Source organism: Callithrix jacchus, chromosome 13 (assembly GCF_049354715.1).
Source record: "Callithrix jacchus isolate 240 chromosome 13, calJac240_pri, whole genome shotgun sequence".
Taxonomy (NCBI): domain Eukaryota; kingdom Metazoa; phylum Chordata; class Mammalia; order Primates; family Cebidae; genus Callithrix; species Callithrix jacchus.
In genome coordinates this window covers 18,145,202-18,171,305 of record NC_133514.1, presented here as the reverse complement: position 1 = coordinate 18,171,305, position 26,104 = coordinate 18,145,202, and the positions used below count along the sequence as shown (strand labels likewise).

At 51.6% G+C, this 26,104-nt stretch overlaps 1 protein-coding gene and 1 long non-coding RNA gene across 3 annotated transcripts in view; one reads left to right on the top strand and one right to left on the bottom strand.

Moving 5' to 3' along the window:
- The window catches only part of LOXL2 (lysyl oxidase like 2), a 91,148-nt gene that overhangs the window by 12,492 nt on the left and 52,552 nt on the right, over positions 1–26,104 (bottom strand). For both annotated transcript variants that reach the window (XM_008979119.6, XM_078347221.1), the window contains exons 5-10: positions 22,077–22,299; positions 17,578–17,761; positions 10,665–10,816; positions 8,496–8,663; positions 5,560–5,725; positions 737–980 (exon numbers count right to left, since the gene is read on the bottom strand). In XM_008979119.6, the coding sequence (XP_008977367.4) occupies positions 737–980; positions 5,560–5,725; positions 8,496–8,663; positions 10,665–10,816; positions 17,578–17,761; positions 22,077–22,299 (1,137 nt within the window). The remainder of the gene's footprint in view (positions 1–736; positions 981–5,559; positions 5,726–8,495; positions 8,664–10,664; positions 10,817–17,577; positions 17,762–22,076; positions 22,300–26,104) is intronic.
- LOC144578933 (uncharacterized) lies at positions 8,173–11,040 on the top strand. Its single transcript, XR_013525506.1, has 2 exons — positions 8,173–8,399; positions 10,729–11,040. It is a non-coding gene; the product is annotated as an uncharacterized LOC144578933 (long non-coding RNA).

Here is a 26,104-nt window from a genome sequence, read left to right as displayed (position 1 = left end):
TTCCACATCCACTGTCTTCCTAGAGGTATTTAAAATACAAACCAGTATGTAGAATGAAAAAATACACACACACACACACACACACACACACATTTTTTTGAGACAGAGTCTTGCTCTGTCACCCAGGCTAGAGTGGGGTGGCATGATCTCGGCTCACTGCAACCTCCACCTCCCAGGTTCAAGCGATTCCCCTGTCTCAGCCTCCCCAGTAGCTGGGATTATAGGCGTGTGCCACCACATCGAGGTAATTTTTTCTATTTTAGTAGAGACAGGGTTTCACCATATTGGCCTGGATGGTCTCGAACTCCTGACCTCAAATGATCCGCCCACCTCTGTCTCCCAAAGTTCAGGGATTACAGGGTGGGAATATTTCTAAAGGAACTCAGAGTCCAACAACCACAGAGCCTAGAGTACCTGGCACAAACCTGTGGATACATTTGGAAACTGTGGGCTGAAGGTCAATGAGGAGGGTATGGGCACTCAAAATGTGTTTCCTGACGTTAGAAACACTGGGGGCAGGAAGAAGGGCGGCAGGCCAAGGGAACTTGGAGTGGAGAATGTCTTCAGGAAATGTGACAGCCAGTGTGGCAGATGCAAGCCCCCCTCTAGGAGGAACCTTTCTGTGGGCCATGCAGCCTCTTGGCTCTAAGTGACCCTGGCAACTCTGAATCCCCATCTGGGGCCTGCAGGATGTCCGCCGGGCAGCTTAGTGGGGAGGGTGGTGGGCCGGGCCTACCTGTGACAGTCATGCCAGATCCACGCATGGCGGCCGTTCTTGGGCCGGAAGTCAGACTGGCCGTTGTTGTGGATCTGGGAGGAGAAGCGCAGGAGCCGGCGGTAGCCTGTGGTAGGGTTGGTCTGCGCGGCTGAGGCTGAGAGGCAGTTCTCCTCCATGGCGCACTGCAGCATGAACATGGGCCGGTCCTCCAGATAAGTGGTCTGCTGTACTATCTCCGCGTTGAGGACCAGGTCCGGGGCGGCTGGAGGATGGCACACCAGTCAGCAAGACAAGAGACCCCCTTCCCAAGGGTTCTACTTCTGATTCTTGAGCTGCGACAAACCCCTCTCCTGCCTGCTGTCACCTTCAGGAATGGCTCAAGGTTACCTTCTTGTTAAGCAAGACCCTAAGTTACTCTTTCCCTCTCCTCTGAGTCCTCTTTGACAACTCCTCAGCTATCGGTGCAGATGAGTGACATCTTGACATCTCACTCACCTGGTCCCAGGCTACCAGCTAAGCACAGACCATGGTTAACAGACTCAGCTCCTGGGAAGCACTGGATGTGGGTGATGAGCACATGGGGGTTGATTCTATTATTCTACTTTCAAGTGGCTTCAAATTTTCCATAATAAAATGCGAAAAAAACAACAATAACGATGTGATTGTGCTACCCGGGAGAACACCTCTCATGCCTTAGTCTGCTGCTTCTGGGAATGAACATGTATAATATTGTATGTAGATACGATGTGCTAATACTGTTCCGCTTAAAATACATCTTAACCTACATATATCCATTACAGCACATTCCCTTCATGGCTACATATTTAATTCCTGGCTCTGAGAATTTTAGATACCTTGGTTGCTTGGAATTTTCGTTATAAGCTGTGAGAAACACCCTGTAGTAAATCTGTGCATATAACTTATTTTTTTCAGGAGAATATAATTACTACAAGTGAAACTGCAACAGAAAGGACTGTTTATGTTTAAGTCTGACTCCTCTTGCCTAACTGCCTTCTCGCAGGTTTTTCCACGTTCCACTGCACACACTGCTGCCGCACGAGTTTCTCCAGGTGCCTGTCTTTTAAATGCTTGATTTACTCAATTAGTGCACTGCACATAGCAGGTGTTAAAAAACTGATGGCTACAATCTGTGTTTACTAACCAATTGTATTAGGAGGCTTAGCTTCTTTGCAAAAGGATTAACTGTAGGCTTTATCCTTAAGAGTGTGCTTTCAGCCGGGGTCGGTGGCTGACACCTGTAATCCTAGCACTTTGGGAGGCCGAGGTGGGCGGATTACAAGGTCAGGAGTTTGAGACCAGCCTGGCCAATATGGTAAAACCCCGTCTCTACTAAAAATACAAAAATCAGCCAGGTATGGTGGTGGGTGCCTGTAGTCCCAGCTACTTTGGAGGTTGAGGCAGGAGAATCGCTTGAACCCGGGAGGTGGAGGCTGCAGTGAGCCAAGATCGTGCCGTTACACTCCAGCCTGGGCGACAGAGCAAGACTCTGTCTCAAAAAAAAAAAAAAAAAAAAAGGTGGGGGCTCTTTCAGTGAACATTTCTAGTACACAGAAAAATGCCATACATGAGTTAGTGATCACAAGATCCTGCCATCTTTTATTTTGACCAGCTGCTTGTAATCTTTTTTCCCCTAGACTGCTTGGCAGATTTGCTTATAAATTTCAAGCAAGCATAGTCTGTGAGTTTTGCTTCTCTCAAGTTCACCAGCACCTGGAGGGAGCTCTGTCTGCTTTCTCCCCCTCCTCCCCACTAGGCTTACAGGCCGTGGCAGAGCTCAGTGGGTTCTCAGTAAATGCTGTGAGCTCACTGGCACCTGGCAGAGCTGGCATCCTCTGGAGAGCAGATCCATTCACAAGAATTGGTTGTGGAACCAAAGGGCAGAGAAAGGGCACACTCAGATGGCATGTGGGGTAGGGCATGGAAGCCGTAAGTCAGGAGGCTCCCGTTGACTGACAAGTATTACTCCATGGAGGCTATGCCAGGATGCAGCATTGCCCTGCACCAAGTATTCTGGGCATGCTTGTTTTTATGAGGGTGTCGTGTGACTCTCTTATTAGTAGACAGCTCCTCTGAATACTTCTGAGCTAAGCACGGAAGTCTCCACTTGGGTCTGCCCTCCAGCTCATGAGGAGAGGGATCTGTTAACGTGCCATGGTTTGTACTCAGCTGGTAGCCTGGGACCTGCACTCTCAACACCTGCCATGGGTTGGGACTTGGCCTCCTTTGCATCCAGCATGCAGCAGAGCACCTGAGTGGCCTCCTTCCACCTACCCATGGCTCAAGTATTATGATGCACAATGCTGGGCTCTCTGAATGGAGCTGAGCAAGCCAGATGTGGAACTACCCCAGACTCTAGCAAGACAGAGACATATTAAACCCATAATAATTACTACTGCAACAAGAGCTGGCAGGAGAAATGTGGGGCATGATGGGAATTGTAACAGGAGGAGCCTGTCGGGTGGGTGGTCAGGAAGGCCACCTTTGGGAGAAGCTGTGTTTTAGTTGTTCTCTGAAGGATGAGTGGGGATTGGAGGAAATATGCTAAGGATGAGGTTGGGGGAGGCTTCAGGCAAAAATCCGGCCTGTGCCAGGCCCCTGAGGCACAAGGGAGAGTAAAAGCCAGTGTGGTGCAGACACTGAGGATGGGTAGGGGTGGCCTGGGAGGGGGCTGGACAACATGAGTCCTGTGTGAGCCCCTGGTCACGGAAGTGCAGTGGGACCCTGGGTGGGATTTAAGTGGCAGGTGGTCTTGGCTGTGGTTTTGGGGAAAGGAGAGGAGGGGAAGCCACTGCAGGGGCACGTGTCACTGTGGGGACCTCCTTTGCAGTGATGCTGTGTGGAAGGTGGTCATCTGGACACAGGCAGTAAGGGGGCGTGGGAAGACACAGAGGAGGCTGAGAACATACTAAGAGGTGGACTGGACATGGGGATGGTGGGCAAGAGGGAAAATCAGGAGGATGTGGAGATTTCTAGTATATGCAATTGGGGGGGTGAGAGAAAGATATTAGGAAGGGTTGCCTGAATAATTACTTTATTTCTCTGAATGCTCTGACATGCATTTAGCCAGATGAGCCAAGAGCTGTGCTCCTGGCCCCAAAGGCCACTGCCTCACTGCAAACACACTCCTAGTGACGCTTCAGCCTGAGCTGTGGTGCATTCTGCATTCTGAGGAATCGCCCCATGGAACTCATGTTTGGATCTTCCATGAGGATATGAGGACATCGTTCATCTCATAAATCTCAGTCCTCGGAGAGCAATTCCCTTTGATCCCTTCATTCAGAGCTGTAGGCTTCTCTTGACTCATGGGTTTATTTCTGTCTCACAGGTACTGTTAGTTAAATAATGACCAGTTTTCTCTTTCCTCTGGCTGCTAGGAAGCTCACTGTGAAATTAATGACCTACTCATAATAAATGTATGGAAACCCCAGTATGCATTTTTTAAATTAACCTCTTCCTGGCCCCATTTTAAGCCACAACCATTTTGCTATCAGCTGTCTATCTTTCATCTATTTTATTTTATGCTATCTTGAATTGTATTTAGGTTTGTATTATCTCAATTTCCTTGAGGAAAAGATGGGATATTGCACATATAAATAAATTGATAAATAAAGAAAAGGCCCCTGACAGAGGGGTGGCTATTCCTCTCTGCTGGGATGCCCTCCTCTGGGGAGCTGGTAAGGTGGTGATCTCGCCATCTCTCCTCACACACAGGATGTGATAGCTTGTGATGTCTGCCCAGAGAAGCTTGCCCTGAGATCCTGCTTTGTGAGGGCTAGAAGACGCCAGTAAGTCTAAAAGGGGTTGATGGGCCAGGCACCAGTGGCTCATGCCTGTAATCGGGAGGCTGAGGCGGGTGGATCATGAGGTCAAGAGTTCAAGACCAGCCTGGCCAACGTGGTGAAACCCCGTCTCTACTAAAAATACAAAAATTAGCCAGGCATAGTGGTGAGCGCCTGTAATCCCAGCTACTCAGAAGCCTGAGGCAGAGAATTACTTGAACCCAGGAGGCAGAGGCTGCAGTGAACCAAGATTGCACCATTGCACTCCAGGCCTGGGTGACAGAGCAAGACTCCATCTCAATAAAAAAAAGGGGGTGGGGTGGGTAGGAGACGAACCTCCTGGGCTGAGTTTAATCTCTCATTCTCTGTGATGGCAGAATGACAGTGCATCTTTCTTTACCAAGCACTTGCATACGCTCATTGTCACACTTGATTTCTAATTTCTAGGGAAAACAACACCTATAGACCACAGAGGCTGACATGCTTTGCCAAGATCAGCCAAGAAGGCAGGGTCTGGTCTCAAGTTCTCTGGCCAGTACCTGTGCCTCCCAATGAAGATGGCTACATGTGGGTTTTATTATAAGGCCAGGAAAAGGACGGCAGGGCTTGGACTGAGGACAGCATTCCACAGGGTTGTCTACTGCTCCTCTTCTCACAGCGTGGGAGGGAGGCCTCAGGAAGTGGGTCATTCTGAATCCTGGCTGGCATTCCCTTCGATGGGACCAGTCTCTCCAGGACTCCCAGCGACCTACCAGGCAGCTAAGTGACCTCCAGAGTCTGAAATAGGAACTGCTCTCAGTAGGAGGTGGAGGGAGGAAGCCAACACACGTGGAAGGTGTCATCGTCCTCATTTAACTGGCGTAACGGAGGAGCTCCCAGTCATGTCGTCTGCCCTGGGTCACTGAAGTCGCAGTGGTCCTGTGACTGAACCCAGGGCTCCCAGACTGCAGCCCCTCCCTCCTGCTCTCCTCCCCACTACGTCACAGGCAGCGATCTGTGGCTAGGGTGGCGGTCATCCCTCCTGCCCCCACGAGTTCTCACTTTCTGAGCAGGCAACTCCGGCCCCGTACTGCACCCCTCCCTGGGGGCAGGCCACGTCCTCCCCGTCGTGGCGGCAGTGCGCCAGGGACAGCTCCGTTCCCGAGCACTTCACTCCGCTCATGACCACTTTGTTGGCGTAGACATCTCCGTGCCAATACCAGGTCTCCTGGATGAACCGACAAAACAAATGGTGGGTACGTCACCTTGAACTGTCACTTTCTCATATCCTAACAACTTGCAGCCTCACAAAAATCCCGTTTTATGATCCCATTTTATGAATGGAGACAGCTGGGGCACAGAGAGTCCCCTGCCCAAGCTGCACAGTTAGTTGGTGGCAGAGTGAGTGGGAATCCAGGTCTCCTGACCCTAGCACTTGGACTCTGTCACTCTCTCCTTCCAGGAAGTAGGGCTAAAGTTGTGGTCAAACACTGCAGGGTTGCTCAGCAGGAATGGCAGGTGCACACAACTCAGGCTGCCCACTCCCTAGTCCTGAGCCAAGGCAGACATTGCTAATCAATCCCAGCACCCTCTCCTCTAAGCCCAAATGGGATCTCAGAATCCGTCTCAACACCGTGCTCCAGGAAGATGCTACTGGTTGATTGGAAAGGGTGGAGAGAAAAAATCTATTTGCATATGTCAATCATTGGACATGTTACAAAGATGAACTTCTGAATTTAGACTTATCCCCAGTTTAAAGAGCATTTCATAGAGTAGGAGGCTGAGGAGATCCGAGACTTAGGATGCTGGGATTTATTTGGCCCCTTTGCTCTATGGAGCTTCAAAATACTGTTAGGATTTACTCACACTTCAGAGTAGTTTCCAGCAGAGAAAAATGAGGAGCAGAATGGGGCCATCAGGTACAGAAACGGGATGAGAACACAGGTTCTGTGTTCCTCTGGTCTCTCAGGCTTGGAGGATGAGGCAGGATTAGAGCTCAGGGAAGTCTTCTTGGGATCATCAGAGAGAGACCATCAGGATAGGAAAGGCCTTGGAAGTATTACTGTCTCATCTAAACTCTCCTGTGATGGTTCATAGTATGTGTCAACTTGGCTAAGCTATGGTACCCAGATATTTGGTCAAACACTATTTTAGATGTTTCTGTGAGGCTGTTTTTAGCTGAGATTAACACTGTAATCTCTGAGTAAGGCAGATTACCCTCCATAATATGGTGGATTCTCATTCAATCAGTTGAAGATTTTAAGGGGTAAATAATATCTGGAGCCCCTCAAGTAAGAGACCACTCTGACCACAGACTGACTGACTTCAGACTACAACACCAATGCTTCCAGCCTGCTGGTCTACCCTGCAGACTTCAGCCTTGCCAACCCTATCACTGGATGAGGCAATTCCTTAAAAGAAATATATTTATGCTGTGTGTGTGTGTGTGTGTGTGTGTGTGTGTAGCTATACACACACTTATAAATATATTTTGGTGGAATAAATTTGCATAAATATATATTGGTTGATAGCGTGTGCGCGCACGCACACACACACACACACACAAATACACACTCACACATTTATACAACCTATCGGTTCTGTTTCTCTTTTTGACCAATGGGTATTTTGACCAACACCCATCCCCATCCTCCAGATGAAAAAACTGGGGATGTGAGAAGGGACAGGGCTTGCAATGAGTGGCAGATTTCGTACAGACATCAGCCCCAGGCCTATTTCATGACCCCAGCTGAGGCCCAGGTGTCTTAGGAATGAGCTGACAGGGAACAAAAATATCTGGACAAAGACTCTCTTGAAACATGGCACTGTTTTTCTACTCTCTTTGGAGATTTAGAGAGTGCCCTGGCTTAGCAGAAACACTGTGTTGCCTGGGGAACCCGAGCTCCCAGAGGGCGTGGGCAGCTGTTTCAAAGGCCCGTCCCTACTGAATGCTGGAATGAGGTACCACAGGGCAGGGGACCCCGAGCAGCTTCTGCTCAGAGCTCAGCACCTTCCATCACAGCGACCTGGGACCCACCCAGCTCATGGGAGACAGTCAGGCTCAGTAAGGATGCGGGAGTCCTCCTCTTCTCTCCCTAAACCCCCTTTCTTGGACCCCAACAAGAGCCACTGGGGAAGGACAGCTGGAGTCAGGATTAACAACAACACAAGAGGGTCTCCAAGCATCTTCCTGTTCTGTAAGCTGCTTAATGGATGTGTTTAAAGTCAGGATACTGAGGACTTGGGATTATTCATTCCATATCACAGGGAGGACAGCTGAGGCAGGGAAGGGTGGCTGCTTTGCCCCAGACCATTACACAGCCAGCTGGTGGGAATGCCTCAGGATTAGAACCGGGCCTCCTCTTTTGTTGCTGCTTTGTGATGGGGGCGGGAAGGTGGGAACGAGGACCAGAGCTCAGCTGTTCTCAGCTGAGTCACTCTCTCTTTGGAGAAGGGGCAGTGGGAGGAAGTGCAGCTGATGTGACAAGACTTGGAGATTTCCTAGCGTGTCAGCGGGAGAATGCGTTAGGCAGAGATGTCAGCAGGGAACCGTGTTCAGACCAGAGCGGGCTTCCAAGAGAGCAAGCTAAAGCATTAGGGAAGGGTGAGCCTTGGGCTGGGGGTCACCACCTCCCCGAAGGACTGAGTTGCTTCCTTCTGCACAAGGCACATCAGGATGCCCCAGGGTCAGCCTTGAGCCCGGGGTGAACCCCAGTGTGCAGAGCAGGAGTGGAGCATGAAAAGCAGAGCCCAGCCCCTCGTTCTGCCGCCGAGAAATCGAGGAAGACGTGGGAGTGACCCGCCCCAGGGAGGACTCAGGCCTGTTAGGAGCAGTGCTATGGCTGGAGCCAGGCTCCCTGCCTCTGAGTCCTTCCACTGTCTTTCCTGCACGACTGGGGAAGGTACGTGGGAAGGAGGGCTGATTGAAGACAGTGTGGTCAGACTGCATGGGGTGGGGGAGAGCAGTAAGTGCGGGGTCTGAGGCTGGAGCTTCTCACCTGAAAGGCGTTGCTAGCAAATCCCAGGCCCAGCTGGCGGCAGACCACCATGGCCTCCACGATGCCCCAGTTCTGGCCGCATACCGTCCCCCACACAAGGGACCCGTTTCTCTCCACCAGCACCTCCACTCGGCCCTCGTAAGGATTACGGCCCCCGTTCAGGCGCAGCTGCAGACAGAAAGGAAGGCAACGGTCACCAAGAGGGATGGAGGGCTTCCCCACTACGTGCCATCTGCCCCAGTGTCCTAGTGTCCTAAGTCTGGTGCTGCCGGAGGCACACACAGATTCAGCAGCACCCTTGGGAGCCCCCTGGTGGCAGCACCGTGCCTAGCATGGTCTTAGAGTGAGGTCCCTACCCCAGGCACCCTAAGCAGCTGGGGAGGTCCAGTGACTCCACTGAGCACCAAAGCAGAAGCTGACTCTGCTGCCCAGGAGCCTGTCAGTGGAGGCTGCTCTTTGGGAGGATGCACTCTCGGGAACTTGACATGTTGGAACCCCCAAGACTCCTGCCTGGGCCCTTTTCTCTTTGCCACACCCCCTTCCTGGCAGGTTCAGGTGACTGCTAGCATCTTGTCCCATGGCCCCCCTGCTGGCTTCTCTGAGACCCAGCCAACCAACTGCCTGACAACAGCACTTGGCATCTCAGAGATCACACATCTGAACTTTTCTTCTTTCTTTACCCAAAATGACTGGGTGTGGCCACATTCCAATACCACTTCATTTTAAAAAACATGCTGGATATGGTGGCTTATGCCCGTAATCCCAGCACTTTGGGGGGCCAAGGTTGGAGGATCACTTCGCAACACAGCAATACCCCATCTCTACAAAAAACAAATTTAAAAAATGAGCCAGGCATGGTGGTGCACACCCGTAGTCCCAGCTACTTGGGAGGCCAAGGTGGGGGGATCCCTTGAGCCCAGAAGTTTGAGGTTGCAGCGAGCTATGATCATACCACTACACTCCAGCTTGGGCAACAGAGCAAGACCCTGTCTCAAAAAACAAATGAGTAAACAAAAATCCAGGAGGAGGAATGGGTTTGGCCCATATGTCAGTTTGCTGGGATTCTTAATCTGCTCTGTTATTCAAGCCAGAAACGGAGGAGCAGTTCCTGACATCTCCCACTCTCCTGTCTCACATCCTGTCAAAAGTCTTCACCTGTGGGTTATATCACTCATCTCTCTCCAATGCATCCACTTCCCTCCAGCCCTTCCCTGCCCTCCATCATCTCCTGCCTGAGCCAGAGCAGCGTTCCTGTTCTAGGAACAAAGCCAAGGCAATCCTCAGAGGCTCTGGCTGCAGAATGTGGCTGCCTCGTTGCCTCTGGGGCCAGGAAAACATGTGGTCACCAAGGATACTTCCCAAGGCTCCAAGATGTTGCTGTGGTTCTCCAAGGTGGGCCAGGCCTGGGGTGGCCTCCATGACAGGGAGAAGGGTTTGACTGTTCTGCAAGGAATCTGGACACTTCATGCACTGGGGAGCTTTTCTAGTTTCCTAGAGAAGACTGGAGGGCACAGTGTAGCTGGCATGCAGTTCTAACTTGACACAGAACACAGCTGGCCAATTCCAGGGCCCCAAACAGGCACCAGAATCCTGGAAACCATGCAGCTTTCTGGTGAGCAGGGTCTGACCCCACCAGTGACAATGGAGCCTAAGGGACCTCATGGTCAGCCAGGAGCCTCTGTCCTCATCCTCTCCACCTCCTTGCCCAAGGAGGATGCCAGGGAAGGTCAGTCCTTCTCAAAGTCTCTTTAAAACTGCCCAGACATTTCCCTTTTCCTGCTCCTTTGGTTCTCAGTGGCAGGAGCACGAGGTCTTAAAGAAGGGAGCGAAGTGTGTGGCGGCCCAGTGTTTTTCTCCACATGAACAGAGAAAATAACACCTCCAGCCAGCTTTGATAAGGTTGTGGCTAGCTGGTCCCAAGCCTGTGTTTGAAGTTGGTGGGGCAGATATTAACATGCAGGGAGGCAGGGCCTTTCCAGCTCATGCTGCACACAGGGGCTTGGGCCTGCTGCCAGGCCAGGGCCAGGCTTGAGGTTCAGAGGGGAACTGAACACCGCAAATGTTAAGTGGCAATATCAGCAGCGGTCCTCACAGCAGCACCTGATCGCTTCTGGTTCATCCTGGAGCTCTGCTCTGTACTTTCTGCAGCCTCATTTACAGCCCCCTCACCTTTTTCTGCAAGCCCATGGCAGGGATGTTGCATCTCACACCAGCGTCCTCCTCATGGTTGCAGCCCTGAGACTCGGCGTTGAACTTGCAGTCTATGATGGACTTCTCATTGCCCGTGCACTGGATCTCGTTGAGGTGGATGGGTCCGATCCCTGCACAGGGAGAATGAGCATGCGCTATGAAAGCTTTGGAAGGAAACTTTCTGGATTGGCAAGAAAGTCCTGGACAGTAAGAACATGCCCTTCCCATCCTCAGAACTCCCTTGACTGCCTCTCGTAATCAGCTCAGTGACCCAAGCCTTTTCTTCCCAGAGAGAACAGAGCCAACTATCTTGGGATTCACTTATCCCGTAAAAGCAAATAAAGTTTGCTACTAATTTGCTGTGTGACTCTGGCCAGATCACTTAGCCTCTCTGAATACGTTTTCTATCATCCTTTTCTAGTCCAAAGGAATTGGACTAGAAGCTGTGTAAGTTTCCTTCCCGACTTTAATATTCTATGCATTTATGAATCTCAAAGGGATGACTACTGCTGTATTTCTCAGGGTCCCTGCAGGAAACAGATGGCATGTACAAATTGGACTGAGTTAGAAAAAGGGATTTTAAAAATAAAGGTATGGATGGAGTGCAGGAAAATCACAGTCCAGTACTCAGGAGCTAGTGACACAGGCATAACCATGCCCATTACTCTCCGCCTCCCTGCTAGGTGCTGAGGATTCAAAGATGGGTGAGGCAGGCTCCCGCCCCGGACTGCTCCTGGTTCCTGAGGGAGGCAGAACTTACACAAAGGCTTGTGATATGAGGTTGTCAGTAACAAAGATGATGGTCATGACAGGTCCTCTGGGGCTCAAAGGAGGGCCCTTGGCCCTGCCGGGGGCTTCTGGAGACAGCTGGTATCAAGTCTTACTGAGGGCAAAAACCAACTTCTAGATCAACCCGTATAAGCAGGCAAGAGCCAAGTTTCTGTTTCCTTGGAAATTCATAAATGGTGATGCTATCAATTCCTTGGAATTTTATAAAATGCATGAAAATGCATCAGTGATGGTAGCTGGAAGCACCGAAGGACGAGTGTGGAAAGGCTGTAACAAGACACCGATCCTAATCAGAGCCCAGGAAGCAAGCCAGGGCTACAGCTCATGGCGACAAGGCCCCAGGCGACAAGCTGGGACCTCAGACCCAATCGGATCAGGGGCTCGTTTGGTGACTGTGAGGATGATGATGGGGTGATGAGGCTGGTAGCTGATATTTATCAAGCACTTACTATGTGCCGATTCTGTCCTACACACACTGCCTATATTAACTCACTTGGTCATCCCAGCAACCCCCCAAAAATAAGGAATCAGAAGACCAAAGATTAAGTCTCTAACCCAATGGGGAGCCAGGATTCAAACCAGGCAGGCTGACCCCTGGGCATGGTCTTGCCAAGTTTCCGATGCTCATTCAGGGGAGTCGGGAGAAAACCCTATGTTGGGTAAGAGCAGAAAGTTCTGTCTAGGAAGCAGCTGGGCTGATCCGGTCCAAACGCCTGAGCTCTCCTCCCTCGAGGGAAGCCCTCACTGTCTGCCTCCTGCCTCCTGGACTGCCCTCTTCTGCCTCCATCTAAGGAGAAGCCTGCCTTGAAGGAAAACCTCAGCTCCATCCTCCTTCATGGTGCAGCTTAAAAGACCTCTGAACTTTTGCTTTTTACATGTCTTGCTCAAGCGGCCATGAGCTGGGCAGGCAGCCTGAGACTGAATTCAGCTTGAGGTTGAAGATTAGCGAGTGGGGAATCCTTAGAGTGATAAAAGCTTTAGCTCCACCTTCTTCATCTGTTGAAAGGGCAATTAATTATAATATATGTTTTGCCAGGTCAGGATTTTTTTTTCCTTTTTTTGAGACAAAATCTTGCTGTGTTGCTCAGGCTGGAGTACAATGGCGCGATCTCAGCTCACTGCAATCTCTGCCTTCTGGGTTCAAGCGATTCTCCTGCCTCAGTCCCCCCAAATGGCTGGGACTACAAGCCCACACCACCACACCCAGCTAATTTTTGTATTTTCAGTAGAGACAGGGTTTCACCATGTTGGCCAGACTGGTCTCTAACTCCTGACCTCAAGTGATCTGCCCACCTCGGCCTCCCAAAGTGCTGGGATTACAGGCGTGAGCCGCCCCTGCACCCGGCCCAGGATGAGATTGTGGGGAATGAAGAATATGTCAAGTATGTCAAGTGACTAGGGACTCAGTAAATGGTCGGTATTTTTAGTATTTTGTCTTCTATATCATCTATTTGTTTTGTGTAAGTTATTTCTTAGGTTTTTCTTATTTCTCCCACTTGACGTGAGCTCCTGGAGAGCAGAGTATTTGTGGAATAAATGATTCTCCATCCAGGATCCAGGCCGAAGAGCACTCAGCCAATGTCTGTGATTGCTAAGATGACAGCTCAAGAGTGGACAGGGCAGGAAAAGCTGACTTAAGAGCCTAGCGTGCTTCAGACTCAAATGGTCAGTCTCCTGGCTGAGCTTCCATGTAAACTTGTGTGGCTCTCAGACATCGGGGAGGAGGCCCCAGGCGGGCAGGGCCACCCTCCCGAAGCTCGCATACTCATGGTGCAGCCAGGGAAGGGCAAGGAGAAGGCCCAGCATGGCTCACCCTCTTCCTGCCCCACTGAGTTCCGTGGGTTGGGCAGATGGAAGAGGCTCTGAAGGACACTGGACCGAGCATCTGGCTTCAGCTTGCCCATGGTGTCTATGGCTTCTGCTTACCTGGGATTTGCATTCTGCATCCTTGACCTGTGGCTATCACCTACTCCTGGGTTCTGGAGCACCCTGAATCGTTCCTTCTCACGGTGCCTTCCCCATCTCCACGTAGGCTGTGTTCTTCCCCACATACCAACCCTGCTCTAGGTGACCACAGGCTTGAGGCAGAATCAGGGTGCAGTGGAAAAGCTGCGTCTAACATCTTGCAGCTGTGTTATGGCTTCCATGGGTCCAGGCCAATGGGTAGGCTGAACAGTCAGCTAAGCTGGTTACAATCAGATTGTAGGAAGCACAGGAGAACAGAATAGGACACATCATGGGTTCTGCGTGTTATAAAGCTAAGCTCTTGTTTACAAAACTTTTGCTGGAGTTTTGCATGTGTGACAGATCCTGTCACATGCATTCCTTCTTGGGGACTGCGTGCAAAAGGGTTTTAAAGCCACACATCTGGAGCTGTCCCCTCCAGCATGGGAACCACCAGCCACATGTGGCTATTGGGCACTTGAAATGTAGCCAGCCACTTTGTCTACACTTCTGAGTGGAGCCCTGTTATGGCTTCCATGAGTCCAGGCCAGTGAGTGAGTACTCAGAAATGCAGACACACTGAGATGTCTGCAAGTGGAAAATACGTACTGGATTTCAAAGACTTAGCACAAAATATGCAGATGGTCTCATTAATAGCATTCATATTGATTACATGGTGAAATAATATTTTGGATACACTGGTTTCAAGAAAATACATTATTAAAATTAAAGTCATCTTTTAAAAATTGTGGCTGCTAAAAAATGCAAAGTTACATATGTGGTTCCTGTTCTGTTTCTTTTCTTTATGAGAGACAGGGTCTCGCTGTGTCACTCAAGCTAGAGTGCAGTGGCGCGATCATGGTTCACTGTAGCCTCCACCTCCCAGGCACCAGCGATCCTCCCAACTCAGCCTTCTGAGTAGCTGGGACCACAGGTATGTGCCACCATGCCTGGCTAATTTAAAAAAAATTTTTGTAGAGCCAGGAGCGGAGGCTCACGCCTATAATTCCAACACTTTGGGAGGCCAAGGCAGGTAGATCACAAGGTCAGGAGATTGAGACTATCCTGGCTAACATGGTGAAACCCCATTTCTACTAAAAATATAAAAACTTAGCCAGGCGTTGTGGCACATGCCTGTAGTTCCATCTACTCGTGAGGCTGAGGCAGGAGAATCACTTAAATCTGGGAGGCTCAGCAATAAGCTGAGATCACGCCACCGTACTCCAGCCTGGGCGACAGAGTGAGACTCGGTCACACACACAAAAATAAAAAATTTGTAGAGAGGGGGTCTCGCTATGTTGGCCAGGCTGGTCTTGAACTCCCAGGCTCAAGTGATCCTCCCACTTCTGCTTCTCAAAGTCTCAGAATTATAGGCTTGAGTCCTATTCTGTTTCTATCAGACAGCACTGGTCTAGAATTAGAACTTCTTCACCAAGTATTTGTACTACTGACCCTACTTATTCAACTGGAACACACTCATTCATTCTTCCTTTTGACATGAACATCTCTGGAGTGCTGCGTGCTGGCAGACTCAGTACTAAGGACACAGAGATAAAGACACAGGTGCTCCCCTCATGGGGCACGCAGCCTTGCAGGGAGGTGGAGGCACCAACAGGCAGTTGGGATCCCGATGTGGGCGGGGTCCTGAGGCAGAGTGCAGAGCCTGACCAGGACCTCACGTCTATGCTGCTGAGGCTGGAGCCAGTCAGAGCTGCAGGCACCAGGTGTCCAGCCACCTCGTTCCACAGTGAAGAATCTGAGGCCCAGAAAGTAGATCAAGGTCACCAAGCAAGCAGGTGGCCGGGACGGGGAGGAGGACTCAGATTGCCTGCCTCCCAGTCATTGCCTTTTCACACCTCCTGGCCGTAGGTGCAGTCACTGAACCCATCAGCAGCTACAGCCAGGATCAAGGGGCTGACCCTGTCTGCTCTGTGACTTGACATTAAATGTGGTAGTTTTCCCTTTCTGCCTACTGGAGTTGACCCCACCCAGCATGACAGGAGATGATCAATCATCCACTGGTTCTTTCAAGGACAGCATCAAAATGCCAAATGCCTCTTGGTCCCAGCATTCTGCAGGTCCCTGGAAACCTCTGGCTGCTCTGGACAGTGAAGTAATTAGGTCACACAGCACACACCCATGATAAATGGAATGTTCATGTCATCGAGGGCCTATTTATTCCTCAGAATGAGTGGTCTTTGCCCTGGAGGCCCTGGGAGAGCATGAACTCACACGTTGGCCAATCAGTAAAGGGCTGCAGGGAAAGTCAAGATCCAGGGAGGCCGGGTGTGGTAGCTGACATCTATAATCCCAGCACTTTGGGAGGCAGAGATGGGTGGATCACTTGAGGTCAGGAGTTCGAGACCACCTGGTCAACATGGTGAAACCCCGTCTCTACTAAAAATACAAAAACTGCCTGGGTGTGGTGGTGTACACCCATAATCCCAGGCTACTCAGGAGGCTGAGGCAGGAGAATCGCTTGTACTTGGGAGGTGGAGGTTGCAGTGAGCTGAGATCAACACCACTGCACTGGTGACTGAGTGAGACTCTGTCTCAAAAAAGATCCAGGGGATCCTGAGGAGCTCACCGTGCCCAGGGAAAGAGCCCTATTATATGGCCCAGTGGACGCTGCCAGGTGGCACGATGTGACTCAGTATACCCCAGCCCCCCAAACTTCAGTGCACATCTGGAAGCTTGCATGGACTGGAGAACAGAGACAGAGAGACATTATGAATGAGAACAGGACTGGGCCAAGGTGGGTTTAAGGAAGAAGCATCTGAGAGTTAGAAGACTTGGGTTTCGGTCCTTCTCTGCCAGCAAGTTGGGGTGACCTCAGATTTGTTCTCATCTCTTGGACTAGAGGACCCGAGGTCCTCTCCAGCAGCGCTGACCATGATTCCAGGACTCACTCTCTCGGCCACTGGAATGCAGGCCTCCTTCCAAAGTCAGGAGACCCTGTAAGAGCTGACCCACTGCAGCCTAGGCCTGGGTAGCCCGCAGAAACAACCAGCCAATGGCACTTAACAGATGAGCTCCACTTCTAGAACGGGGAAAGCTCCATGGTCTTTGACTCAGCTGGAGGTTAAGTTCAATGCAGGATTCTGGAGTCTCACACAGAAAACCAATGAATGTGGTGTCAGGCCGTGGGCTAGTGGGGACTATCATTTTCTCCAGGCTGTGATCAGTGACCTCACCACATTCCTTTCTGTGGGGTGATGGCCCGACATCTGACACTATGGAAATATCCCCTCCCTACCAGACAGGCCACCCCACCCCATTCTGCTTCCTACCCATCCCTTCCCAGCCACAGCAGCCCACGGTCTGCAGCGGCCTCCCTGCTGGTCAAGGCTGAAAAGATTCCAGGAAATGACTATGACTTCTCTCGCTCAAGTCACAGTTGTCCCAGCGAGGGCTGGGCACTCCCAGGCTGCCCAGTCTGTTTGGGTTGAAAACTCCTCCTGCTGAATGACCGAGGCTCACGAAGATAAGTGGTTTTCTTGTGGCTGGCTGGGGAGGAGAAGGGGCCTCTTCTGGGTCATCTTCTGGCTCCAATATCACTTTCCACCAAGGGACCCGTTTGAAAGCCTCCTTTACTTCTGTTTTTTGCTCACATGAAACATTTGTTCAGGACAGTTAATAAAAAGCAGGCCCTTTCTCAATTAGTCCGAGGACATCCGGGGGCGGTCTCTTGTTGGCTTTCTCTGCTGTCAGGGAGGGGATGTTTGCAGGGCTGCTCCAGGGAGGAAAAGTAACATGGCATTGGGTCCTTCTGTTGTAGAGTAGCTCAGTCTGGTGAATTTGGAGGCCCTCTCCTGGAGGAGGGGTGTGAGAACCCCAGCTTTTTTGGTGGGGCAGCGGAGAGCACTGGGTTTGGAGCTGAGAGCCACGATGGAGTATGCACTGACCGAGAACATGTCATCTCACCTTGGACGTTTACTTCATTCTTTGGGCCTCAGCTTCCAAATCCATAAAATAGGATCTCAATGTTCTCTAAGGCACCTTTCAGCTGTCTAGGGAGAGGCCTGGGATTCTCTCCCAGGCAGCTGCTAAAAGGAGGAGGACAAGCGAGGATCATCAGAGAGCTCACAGTGTAGCCGGGCTGGGCTCACAGCACCTTGCTCCCGGGAAGAGAGGCCCCTCCAGCCTCCCCATTCCTTACCTTGTCCCAGTCGGGAGCCAGTGACTGCCTCTTTGGCACTCCCAAAGCCCAGCTCTCTGCAGACCACACTGGCCGACACCAGGTCCCACTTGTCGTCGCAGACGGTCCCCCATTCTCCATTTTTGAGCACCTCCACGCGGCCCTCCCCGATGCTGGCGCCGCCTCTCAGTCGCACCAGGGGTTGCTGAAGAGACACACAGTCCTGCTGTACAGACGCTGCTGCACATTCAGCGGGCGACCACTGTCTACTCCCCCTCCCTTCCCCACCACCCTGTTCCAGGCCAGGCACTCAGTCTGGGAGCTGCAACTGTATGGATGGGTGTGCGTCGTGGGTGTGGGAGCCTCCTCTACACAGTCAGCTCTGGGCCAAGCTCCCTTTGCAGCCCTTGCTTGGAGCTTCTGTCCTGGTCCTCTGGGAAGCATATCAGGGACCATCAATCACTCATCACTCCAACCTATTCATGGCACAAGTATCCTTCCATCAGCGCTTCCCCTACCAACTCCAGAGCTTCATGCTTTAGAGCTACAGAAAGAAGCGCCTACCCTCCAAAGTCTGCAGATTCCAAACGGATCATAATTATTCCTTATAACAAGGTTGCTTTTTTGGGGTGGCGGGGGATGGAGTGCAGTGGCACAATCTCAGCTCAATGCAACTTTCGCCTCCCAGGTTCAAGGGATTCTCCTGCCTCAACCTCCGGAGTAGCTGGGATTACAGGCATGCACTACCACACCTGGCTAACGCTTTATATTTTTGGTAGAGACGGGGTTTCATTATGTTGGCCAGGCTGGTCTCAAACTCCTGACCTCAAGTGATCCACCCACCTTGGCTTCCCAAAGTGCTGGGATTACAGGGGTGAGCCATCGCGCCCGGCATCAACGTTGCTTATGTGTTAACAGTGCCGCAGTCTAGGCCTGCAGAGACTCCACGGCACTAGGCGGGCACTGGAACGATTCTGCTGTGCACAGTTAGAGGCAGGAGGGAGCAGATAGGAGAATGGGAAGACAGGGAGCTGGAAAGCCAACCCTCCTCATACAGCCATGACTCAGAGAATGGAGGCTGTAAGAGATGGGAGCCCCATACTGATTTTTCCAGGGCTGGAGGCATGCCCAGCCACCCCCGATATGACTCCAAGTCTAAACTGGCCTGAATCCAGAAGATGCAGCCCAACCAGCAATGCAGAGAGGGTGGAGAATGAGCATGTAAACACCCCTCATGCTCACTGACAGTCTGGAAGCTTTCATCTCCTTGTGAGTTCCCTGAGTTAGGGAGGAGTAAGAGCCACTCTCTACGTCTTGGCCACAGTGGATCATGTCTTACAAGATGGGAGGTGCTCGGCTATTTGACTCCAGTTGTGCACAAACCCAGGTTTGCATCCGTCTCTGCACGTGTGTATATGCAGGCTCACCTGCATATTTGGTGTTTTGGAGGAGGCTCAGAAGCCTGTGAGGCTCTCAGCTGCTGCTGATGCTCATTCAACTGCACACAGAGGGAGTGAGGAGGACTGTGTAGCCATCTGGGCGTGTCACGTCAGATCAGAGTCATCGCTTACCCTGGGCCCTGTGTTGTCCTCAGCCCATACCTGCCTTCGCCCTACCACTGATGGCTGGGGTGAGGCAGGCCTGGGTGGAGGGGACCTTTTCAAACATTCACATCTACCAGCTACCTTCAGGGGGATGATGACATAGAAGATCCTGTCTCTCCACCAACTGTACCTTGGGGCTGGCAATGGCGGGGGTGGTGGTGCTGGGATAGAACCCAGATGTACAGACCCCAGGGACTGCACTGACCCTGGCAGTATGGGGAGAAGGAAAAAGGGGAAAATATCCATTGGCCACAGGACCTTTTATCCTAGCTTAAAAAAAAGCCTACACAGAATAAAACAAGTACAGCTGCTGGCTCCAGCCTCTGTTTTCTGTAGAACGGCGGCCTCTCGCTTTCCCGACCTCCCTTCCCAAGCTGTCTTCCCACAGAGTGACCATCCACGACCTAAGCTTAATGGAGGTGGAGTGTCAAATAACCTCGCCCCAGCCGGTGGTGGGCAGGCAGTCAGCTGGCCCCAAAGGGAAGAAAGAAACCAAGGGAAAATATGATGTAAGGCCTGCTCGCTCTGTTTTAATTGGTTTGGTATGAACTTGATTCCTCTGCTTTAAACCGCAGAGTAGAGGAATTCCAAAACAGTAGGATCTGGTATTCTGGACGACACACAAGGAAAGCTCAGAGGCTCAGGCTGAGGCTCTGGGAAGGCTGTGGCCATCACACACGGGGCAAGGAGGGTATGGGGGAGTTTGGGGGGTGGTGGGCTGATGGTCGTAGGAGGGGAAAGTGGCGCTGTCCAGGTGCGTCCTGGAGCCACACGTATAATGGTGTGGTCACCTCTGTGCTCTTCAGAGGCCCCTGAGGGGACTGAGGGGACAGAGGAGTCAGGGCCTCATGGAAGTGCCAGGAAGTCACTCCAGTAGTCCCCACTCCCTCTGCTGAGGAGGGCTCCCAGCATGCATTTCACTCCTCTCACTTAAGGCTCAGTCTTTTGTCCAAACCACCACCCAGCCTGGGAGAGGGGCACCCAGTGTGGTTTATCCAGCTCTTGCCATGGTTTCCCTTTTATGTTGGAGGAATGTAATCACCCCCTTTCCAGAGCAGGTCTCAACAAAGAGGGGAGACAGGGGAGGGAAGAGGGGAAAGAGGGAGCGGGGAGAGGAGAGGAGACAAAAGGGCATGGTTGGGGAAGGGCTGGGTGGCTCAGCCCCTCTGCTCCTGCCCGGCTGCCTGGACCTGCTGACACACCTGGTTGACACACTCTCTGTTCCCACCCCAGAGCCTTTCCCACCCCAGAGCCTCCTCTGGCTCCCTTTTATCCCCAACTTGGTGACAGCCCACCTGGAATGCACCCTGCCAAGGCGGTGATTACTATGATCATCACGCTCCTCAGACATCTCTTTACTCACGTGGAGTCAGCCGACAGTGCCATGAGTACTGAGGTTCCACCTGGCACAGGCAATCAGCCCCGAGACATGATCGGTAAGTTCTCCTGTCCCTCCCTCTCCTCTTCCCTGTTGCTATTCCCACACACTCACCAGAAATTAGCTGTTTCCTGAACACAGAAATCAGAGACCCTCCGATGCATATAGGAGAAAGTAAGCGGAGGAAAGGAAAAGCGAATCCACAGGAGACGGACAGGTGCTTGCTCTTCTTCAGAGGTCAGGTCAAGCCTGCTCTGGTTGGGCTGCTCTACTTATCCTAAGAAATCGGCCGGTTGGGGTGGGCACGGTGGCTCACGTCTGTAATCCCAGCACTTTGGGAGGCTGAGGTAGGTGGATCATCTGAGGTCTGGAGTTCAAGACCAGCCTGGCCAACATGGTGAAACCCCATCTCTACTAAAAATAAAAAAATTAGCCAGGCATGGTAGTGGGTGCCTGTAATCCCAGCTAATTGGGAGGCTGGGTCAGGAGAATCAGAATCGTGTGAACCCAGAAGGCAGAGGTTACAGTGAGCCAGGCTGGCACAAGAGTGAAAAAGAAAGAAAGAAACGAAACTGGCCTGTTGAAATGGGGCTGTTACTTTATATGGAAAGATGTTCATCTGTATTTCTGGAATATACTCACACACCCCCCCCCACATACACACACAAACACCCCCCACACACCCCCACATTCACTCAGGCACACACACCCATACACATACACACCCCCGACATACCCCCCGAGACACACACACACCCCCCACAGACACTCATACACCCACACACTGACACCCCCACACACACACTCATAGATACACACACCCCCCTCACATATCCCAGTCATACACACACACCCCCACTCAGACACACACCCACTCACATCCCCACACACACACATACCCCCCACAGCTCCACACACGCACACTTACATCCCCACTCACATCCGCACACTCATACACATCCCCCACACTCATACACCCCGTCACACCCCCACACCCACACACTCATATACACTCACATCGCCTCACACACACACCCACAGAAACACCCCACACATTCATACACATAGACATGCTGTTTCACATGAATAGAACATGACTAATGTACAGACGACTTAGGATAATGGCATGTTTTCTACCTTGGTGGAAGTTTTTGAAAATTGTGATCCATTCTATTGCAAAATAAACCAAACATGCTCGGAAATGTGTGGCGGACTGCATGTGCTTCTCGGTGCTGGGTCACATTTCCCATTCTCCTTTGGGAATTGTGCAGGGGCACAAGGTCCCTGTCACACACCCGTTCATGGCCTGCTCATGCTGAGTAAGACAACACACAGACAGCCTGTGACAACTGATGCTGGGGTACTTTTCTCGCCCACGCAGTCCTTCTCTGCAGAGGACGCTCAGGTCTCAGGGTGAAGCAGCAATGATGGTGACCTCAGCTGGGGCTAGCCCTCCTCACTCTGGGGTATCATGCCTACTACCTCCACACCGTCCCATCCTAAGTGCCAAGTAGCCACACCTCATGCCCCATCGTTACCTCTGGCTTGTAGGCTTTCCGGAATCTCGAGGGTCCATCAGGGCTGAAGACTGGGCCAGGCACACAACTCACCACGGCCGGCAGCCCATTCTCACAGGTGACATTCTTCATGGGGTCCAGTGACACCTGGGGGCCCAGCTTGCAGCTGGAGATGTGGGCCTCTGTGCCGGTGCAGTCCATTGAGAATGGCCAGTAGCGCTGCTTCCTCCGTGAGGCAAACATTCTGCAGAGGGTAGGAAGGGACGGGTGACCAGGGCATCATGATACTTACCCCCAATTCCCTCTGCAGCGAGGCAGAACAAGAGAGGCAGGGCCCTGCTCCTGGAGCTCAGCTGTGCTTCACAGAAGGGTCCCAGCTCAGTGCATTCCGCCAACATTCACTGAACACCTAGTAATGCCAGGCACCACACTGGGCACTGGGGGATAGGATCCAGAGAGTGGACAAGGTCTCCTGCCCTCAGGCAGCTTCCATTCTAGGAGAGAAATAACTAACTCAATGTAAGAAAATAATAATAATGAAGCCCAGGAATACCAGGAATACAGAATACACAAAGCTATTTAAAATAGGTGAGGGCCGCCGTGCTCATGCCGGTAATCTCAGCACTTTAGGAGGCTGGGCTGGGTGGATCACAAGGTCAGGAGATCAAGACTATCCTGGTCAACATGGTGAAACCCCTTCTCTACTAAAAATACAAAACTTAGCTGGGTGTGGTGGTGCGCATGCCTGTAGTCCCAGCTACTCGGGAGGCTGAGGCAGGAGGATCACTTGAATCCGAGAGGCGGAGACTAGAGTGAGCCAACATCATGCCACTGCACTCTAGCCTGGCGACAGAGCAAGACTCCGTATCAGGAAAAAAAAAAAAGGTGCGATCCCTGATCCTAGAAAACCCCTCACAGTCTAAATTAAGCCATTTGTTAACCCTAACTCTTCAGATAATTTTAACACAATTTATTGTCATTCCTTTTTTTTTTTTTGGTGAAAAAAAAAAGGCAGAAGTGCAGTGGTGTGATCTTTGCTCACTGCAACCTCCGACTCCTGGGTTCAAGCGATTCTTATGCCTCAGCCTCCTGAGTAGCTGGGATTACAGGCACCCTGCCGCTACGCCTGGCTAATTTTTGTATTTTTAGTTGAGATGGGGTTTTGCCTTGTTGGCCAGGCTGGTCTCGAACCCTGATCCCAAGTGATCCACCCGCCTTGGCCTCCCAAAGTGCTGGGATTACAGGCGTGAGCCACTGTGCCTGGTCTGTTGTCATTCTTTACCTTTAGTTTTATCAAAGAGCAGTACAAGCTGACTGCTAAACTCTCTCAGTGACCTACAAAATTAACTTTGTATTTCCAATGAAAACAGTCTTAAACTACTACATCTGCTGAATCAAAGTACAATGTGCTTAGCAGTAGAAATTATAATGGTAACAAAACTCAGGAAGATCAGTGAGGTTGAGGGTGTCTCTGTATAATATCCTAGGGAAGCCCTTAGCCTGTATTGCTAGCAGTGCACAGTGTTCCTTTGCATTTTTTTTTAAAGACAGAATATGGATGCAGGTAATGCAGTTTTTTTCTGAAATGGCAACCAACTGACAAGTAATAGATTGGCTAATAAAAAGGATACTGTGCCTCAGTTTCTCATGTCCAAAAATCAGAAGTAGTAATAGTATCTACTTCACTAGATTGTTGTGACTGTTTGTTTATTTATTTATTTATTGTTGTTTTATTTTTTGGGGGATGGAGTCTCACTGTTGCCCAGGCTGGAGTGCACTGGCGCGATCTCAGCTCATGGCAACCTCTGTTTCCTTGGTTCAAACGATTCTCCTGCCTCAGCCTCCCGAGTAGCTGGGATTACAGGCACACACCACCATGCCCACCTAATTTTTCATACTTTTTAGTAGAGGCAGGGTTTTACCATGTTGGCCAGGCTGGTCTTGAACTCTTGACCTCAAGTGGTCTGCCTGCCTGGGCCTCCCAAAATGCTGGGATTACAGGCATGAACCACCTTGCCCAGCCTGTTGTGACAGTTTAAATGAGTTAATACTTGCCACTAAAACAGTGCCCAGACACAGGAAGGGCTACATAAGAGTCTGTGAAATAAAGTAAATAAAGAAAACTTTATTGGTTAAAGAAAAAAGAAGAGTGAGAGGAGGGACGGCTTCCCTAGTTGCAGGGATGGGAGACGACTTTATGGAAGAGGAGGCTTTAAATCGGGCCCTAAATGACGGTGGAATTTGAAACAAAGGAGGTCCAGGAAGGCCCTCCTGCCTGCTCATGCCGACCCAGCTTTTCAGGACCGACGTGCTTGTCTCTGTGCGGCAGGACCCAGGGAGATGCCAGAAGGAGCCAGTGGAGGGGCCTCGCTGGGCAGGCTGACCCCAAGAAAAGGCAGAGTCGAAGTCCCATCCCTACTAGTCCAGCAACCCTGGAAGGACCTCCTTTGTCTCAGAGTGAATGGGAAGTGAAGACAGAGGAAGGACAAATCCTACAGACACAGTTACCCTCTCTCCTTAACCCAAATTTGAGACTTGTCACAATTCTAGTGTGCCTGTGAACACAATGACATGCAATCTGGCCACGAGGACTATCCTGGTAAATTCAGGGTGCATGCTCACCACAGCGGTGGCCAGAGCAGAGAACGGCTCAGGAGGGCTATTAATAATCCCAGGAACCACTGCCCCGTCCACACTTCCTGCAAGGCCCCTGCACTTGGACGCTTACACCATGTTCCATGACGCCCCTACAAGGGGCGGGAGAAGACATGGCGGGGGGGGGGCGGGGAACACCAGCTGCTTGAGGATGGGTCAGACCCAACCGCCTGCCTCGGCTCAGGAAAACTCTTCTGCATCCACCAGTGAGCACCACCCTCTCCAGGAACAGATGTCCTGCGTGCTCAATGGAGAGCGCAGAGCCCACAGCAAACAGAACTGTCCCCAGCAGCCCGGATCTCTCTGACATCAGCCCCCAGGAATGTGCTGCAGATGCTCTAGTGCATCCAGCCCTCCCCTCCTCCTTCCCAGTATTTCACTGGGGACAGGCCTCTGAGCTGCAGACAGAGGCCCTCAGAGGGTGGCAGACAGCCTACCCGGCTCCAGGCCTGGAGATTGGAGGGGTGACTGGAGTGAGTGAGGCAGCCTTGGGTGTAGCAGAGCGGAGCAAGAAGCCTGCCTGTGAAAGAGGCAGCTAGGCCTATAGCTGGGCTGCAGGAAGAAAACAGAGCTGGGCTGATTAAACCAAGAGTCCTACCCACCAGCTCTCCCCCAGCCAAGGGTGAAGGCAGATGTCATGGGATTCTGCCAGCTGCTGAGTACATCTTTTTCCATGATGCTTTCTGGACGTGGGGAAATAGCACAGGAGGGGTTTGACATGGACTTAAGCTAAAACCCCATAAGCCCCTACTTTAATGTTCTGGGTATTATGCTATGTGGACCAAAGTGTGGCCCACAGTGAGTGAACAGAAATGCTGACCCTGCCTCTGTCGCAGGTGGAGAATGCTGTGGGGAGCTCTCCCTGGAGCCGACCCCACTGTCCTGCAGGCTCTGCCAGGTGTGGGCTGTGACACTCTGAGTCCACTGCCCTTCAGGCCTCTTCCATGCAGACCCAGGTCTTGAGCCAGTGGTCTCTGAGCCTCCTCATGACCTAGGAGTCCTAGCCCTTTGCTTGCAGATAGCCCATCGAGGCACAGAAACTCTCCACAGCACCTTTCTCTTTTGGGCACATGTAGGCTTAACAGTCACTGAGTCCCAGATATGAACATAAAATGACAGGGACAGGCAAGAAGGTCGTGCTTTCCCTCACACTCCTCCACTAGGAATGCTACCCGCCCCACCGCCAAGCTAGAAGGCTGCAAGAGGGGTTAGTGTCCAGCAGCTCCTGTTCATCTCTCATCCTACAGACAGCACCACCCACCACCCCCTTCTTGGATCGCTCTCAGCCTTGGAAGCCTTATCCTTCCCCTACTTGAAGAGGCAAAGCCACAGACGCCAGGGTGGGAGGGGCGGGGAGGGGGTTCCAATGCAGCACGTGACAGGATTATCCAGGG